The 5081-nt window shown below is 36.7% G+C and overlaps 1 protein-coding gene across 1 annotated transcript; it reads left to right on the top strand.

Moving 5' to 3' along the window:
* Positions 1 to 1341: 1341 nt before the first annotated feature.
* LOC143568437 (uncharacterized) lies at positions 1342 to 3436 on the top strand. Its single transcript, XM_077054596.1, has 2 exons — positions 1342 to 2235; positions 2316 to 3436. The coding sequence occupies exons 1-2, from the start codon at positions 1350 to 1352 to the stop codon at positions 3434 to 3436; spliced, it is 2007 nt and encodes a 668-aa protein (XP_076910711.1). The 5' UTR covers positions 1342 to 1349.
* The last annotated feature ends 1645 nt before the right edge of the window (positions 3437 to 5081 follow it).

Here is a 5081-nt window from a genome sequence, read left to right as displayed (position 1 = left end):
CATTTGTTGGACAGCTCAACCTAGACCTCATATTCAATTAGATAGGTTTCGGTCTTAATCATCCAGAGTCTAATCTCCTTGTACTACTTTTTTTCTTTGAAAAAGAAAGAGAGGTCAGTTTAGGCTATTGTAGAAGGAATTAAGAAAACGTCTGTTGTATTCGATAAAAGCAAAAGGGTACAAATAAAAGGATAAACCTGATGGTCCTCAGAATCAGTTAACCCAATATAACATAAATTAAACGTATATATACGGACACAATTTAAAAGAACGAATTTGTATTATTGATTTTGTTTGAAATGGGATAAATTACAATGGCTGCGGAGATGGGTATTTATACCCACCGGCGGTTAAAAAGCTACTGTTGCAACGTTTCAAGAAGCATGTATCACATTGTTTCTAACTACCCTATTTACAATATGTACACAAACTATATACTAATTACAATTTTGGCACTAACTACACTAAGAAAGTTTTTTAACGGAGTTTAACTAATCTTTAATAAACTAACGAGATTTTAACCAGATTGTGATTAAACTAACAAAACCTGCTTCTGTTTATAATAAACAAAACCAAAAAAACACATACCAAATATGACTTAGTACTCCTCTATTTCAGCAACAGACTTCAGTCACTTGTCCTCCAAGTCCGCACGTATCTTCACATGTGATCCGTTTGTTCTTGATGACCATTCTATGATTCTGACTCTTTGACCCATGATTGAATCCGTGACCTGTGACCGAATAACTTGCTGACCCTTGACCCGTAAATGAACTGATTAGCCCAACATTTTTCAAACTGCGAATAACCTACCTGCTTTAACTTTAGGATAAACATGATATGGTATAATTTAGGATTATCTTGATCTTCACATATGTCCCGCGTAATACTTAGGTGAAACATAAGCGCTCTTATTCATTTTATATAAAAAGCCAGAGATACAAAAACAAGTCGGAATTATCTGTCTCTGAAGTAATCTGATATCTTATGTTTAACTCAAACTAAGCTGTAATGTTTTTGGCATGTGCTGTTTATGAGTGGTGAGCGACCCTTAATGTTTTTAAAGACAAGCAACCCCTAATTAGGGTGCTAAAGTACCCGTGTTCACGGATTAGCAGGATAGACCCGACACAAATCCTAAAATTGCATTATCTCGAAGGCCATGTTAGAAAAAGAACACAAACACGACCCATCTGAGTATCTGACCCAAAATATTTTGAAACTTTCTATGTATTCTACTCTAGATCCCTAACATCACACCCAAAAGTATACAGTTTCAAATTTTCACAAAGCACATTATCCAATACTATCTTTTGTAACGCATATCTGTTATGTTAAATGTAGAGACAATGGAGCAAATTAAGCACTTTAGTCATGAGCATCTGCTCAGCCTTGTCCAATTGCAGCCTCACCAAAACAATGAAGACTTTGACAAGGAAGAAGAAGATGGAGATGAAGATAATGATGATATTGTGGTAAAGGAAGACTGCCATCTTGGCACATGCAAGATGTGTGAGGAAGAGATCTATTTGTTTCATCTATGCTACTACTCCTGCAACGAATGCGACTACTCCTTGCATAAATTTTGCGCACAATTGCCCACAACCCATCAAAACCACCCATTACATCCTGGCCACAATCTAAGGTTGTCCAAAAGATTTTGGATAAATTATCCCACCTTCACTCATGTGTTCACTAACTATGAGGAATGGAGGTGTGATATTTGTCATGATAAGCAAAAGTGGTTGTACAATTACCATTGTCCCATCTGCATATTCAGCATGGATATAATCTGTGCTACCATATCTAAACAAAAGATGAACCACCCAAGTCACCATCACCAACTTCAACGTTATGTTAGTAGGATGACATCTGTCTGTAATGCTTGTGGTAATGAACATAGTGGTACCTTCTACCATTGTACCAATTGCTCTTGTTTCAGGATCCACTTGGACTGTGCTTTACTTCCAACCAAGTTACTTATCCAACAGTCTTGGAATGGAAGTTTCAGTCATTCTCATTTCCTTACCCTTGCCTATTGCTTTCCTTATGATGAGCAGAATGCTAAATTCTTTCCCAACTGCAGAGTTTGTGAGAAAGGTTTTGATCCTTACCTAGGGAATTCTGGTTTTTACTTATGGCATTATAGATGTGATAAATGTCGATATTACGTCCATGTTGATTGCGCGACTTCAAGGAAAGAGGCGTTTATGTCTTCTATCTTGATGCCTGCAGGTTATTAATTATGCTTTCCTTTCTAATACTAGATATTGTTGCTAGCTTATCAATTTAAGTTTAACTCATTCTTTACTTAGGCTTTGGCAAAGCTTATAAAAATTTCAAAGACGAAGATCATCCTAATATGATTCGCTGCCCCTTTCCTGATGAAAGTGTCAACCTTCTGACGCACCTTTTTATCAACAAAGGCAATTTAAATATGAAAGTAGCAATGATTGATGGTGAAAGGTTTAGTCATCGACACCCGTTGGTTTTTTATGACACGTTCCTTAACGGGTCTGTTCCTCTTCACGATCCCATGAAAAGAGTGGAACTACTTTGTGATGGATGCGTGAGACCAATTACCAATGTGCCCTTTTACAAGTGTTCCCAAGATTGTAATTTTGTTCTTCATGAGTGGTGCACTAGGCTATCTTCTCAAATACAAGACCACTACCACCATCCAGACCATAGGCTTGTTTTCATGCCGAAGGCCCCTACAGACTTCTTGGGTGTGTTTGAGTGTGAGGTTTGCAGGTTACCTTGCAATGGTTTCGCATATGGCTGCACACAATGTAATTATTATGTGGATATCAATTGTGGCTTCGTACCTGATGTGATAACACATGAAGCTCACCCGAATCATCTCCTCCTAAGATTCAAAGCTTCATTATTAGTAGATATATACTGTAAGGCATGTGGCTATTGGATACCAAGTGTGGGGGGGTTCCATTGTCCCTCTTGTGATTTCTATCTGCATGCAAACTGTGCTTTGCTTTTACCTAGAAGGATTAGGCACAAATATGATAAACATCAACTTAGTCTAACATACAATCCAGTTGAGAACCATAGTAGCAGATACTTTTGTGACATTTGTGAGGATGAATTAAACCCTACAAAGTGGTTCTATCATTGCAGAACATGTGCCTCATCTATGCATGGTGCGTGTGCCCCCCTAAAATTTCATTGTGAGCAATATACTACCAACGATAGAACTTCTATCTTCAAGTATATCAATGTCAAGTTTGGAGGAACAGTTGAGATCGAAGATCATCCGGGCCCTCTCACCTTTGTACAAGGGATAAATGCTGATGGCGATTGCATAGTTTGTGGTATGCATTTGCAGTATGGAATGATATTTAAGTGCTTCCGCTGCAAGTTCGCACTTCATAAACAGTGTGTGCGAAAGAAGTCTGTCATCCGTGCCACTTTACCATAAACCATAGTTTGTTCCAGAAAACCCATAAACTCTTGTGATTTTTTTTTAAATAAACCATTGCATATGATTTGTTAATTTTCTTCTTAGATAGCCAACTTTTGATGTCAAACATTGTACCTCATATTTATTTTTTATTCACAATATGGCTATTTTAATTAAAGATTAAATTATAAAGGGGAATTTGACGATGAAGGTTTAGTTTCTTGGCATCTCCAAATATTAGCTAACGTATTCAATTCATAAATTATAGTTTAACAAATCATATATTATTCAGCTTTCTAAGTTCAGAATAATAAAACAGACACATGTTGATCGGGAAAAATTATTTAAACCACCAAGACTGACTCTGACTATGGAATTCTTTATTTGTCTAGATATCATTATTTTCTTCAAAATTCAGTAAGCGAAGTTAAGTCATCCCAAGGATGCTATAAATGGAAAAATAACATATATGTGTTATACTCGACATCTCTTTTCCAGCACTTTCTTTTGTCTTTGTTTGTGATGACTTAAATGGCTCCTTAAAACTCATAAGTTTAATATTCTAACAAGAAGTTCTACTCGTCAGGGAGTTACATGTTAAGTAATGAAACTTTTAAAGGAAACTTTCACAAAATTCACAAACAAATTATCAGAATGCATGCTTGATTGGGTGATGGAAGTGGATCCTCCTTTAGGGCCTCCAGCCTCCCCTCCTTTGACGTTACTACCATGGCGCTCAAGAGGGCAATTGCCTTGGCGGCTGGCGCCCCCTTATGCTGCCACAACACTTAGACTAGCAAACCCCCTTGCTAGCTAGTGACGGTCCTGCGCACAGTGACTACGAGCGCATCGGGAAAAATCAACGGTTGTTCCATCTAGTGCATGAGGTCTCCTTGCTTTACACCATTTGAAGCAATGTGCTATAAATCTTTAAATACCACGCTCAAATCAAAAATAAAAGATAGTAGTAGAATCATCATCATCATCATCATCATCATCATCGTACTCAGTAAAAGCTATGGTAGGGTTTGATGAGGGTAAGATGTAGACAGTCTTACCTCTAATCCATAGGAATAGAGAGGGCTTCAAGTGAGACCTCGGCTCGATAGTGGTTTTGCATCAAGCCTTGGACATGAGGCACACGACACTTAACCATTAGGACCTCAGCCGATCGGTGGATGTACGCTGGTCTTGGTCTTTCAGCTATCAACGCCACCACAAGATTCCTGATTAATCTTCCGTCACTTTTAAAGCTATTTTCACAAAATTAGTAAAATAACGTCAAAGCTAGTGCAATTTCACTTTTGCCCACCCAAAGGTCCACACATATATTCATTATATGCGCGTACCACAAGCAAGACGTAAATAGTAGAATAATAATAAAAATACAAATAATTGACATGGAAAATGAATAATTAAATAATATCCTTTAAATATAAAAGGTCTTTCTATAAGGAAAATGTTAAAATGCAAAGGAGACAAAAATAAGAAGCGTGAAAAGAATTTGAAGGAAAAAAAACCCTAAAAAAATTAACAAAAAATAATAAAGATATCATAACTCAAAATATAAATAAAAAACCAAAAAAAGAAAAAAACTAAAACGTTTTCCCGTCTTTCTCATTAAAAAAAGAGAGGCACAATGTCAAAAAAAAAAAAAAAATAC

Source organism: Bidens hawaiensis, unplaced genomic scaffold (genome assembly GCF_021521415.1).
Source record: "Bidens hawaiensis isolate Kalapana, Puna unplaced genomic scaffold, B.hawaiensis_p1.1 tig00023990_1, whole genome shotgun sequence".
Taxonomy (NCBI): Eukaryota; Viridiplantae; Streptophyta; class Magnoliopsida; order Asterales; family Asteraceae; genus Bidens; species Bidens hawaiensis.
Note: the sequence above shows the minus strand (reverse complement) of the source record. Positions and strands in the feature narration are given on the sequence as shown.

What these genes read in the sequence shown, in the direction of transcription:
- LOC143568437 (XM_077054596.1), top strand. Translation starts at nt 1,350, where the DNA reads ATGGAGCAAATTAAGCACTTTAGTCATGAGCATCTGCTCAGCCTTGTC. An exon ending in TTCTATCTTGATGCCTGCAG is followed by an intron (nt 2,236 to 2,315) that starts GTTATTAATTAT and finishes TTCTTTACTTAG; the next exon opens with GCTTTGGCAAAGCTTATAAA.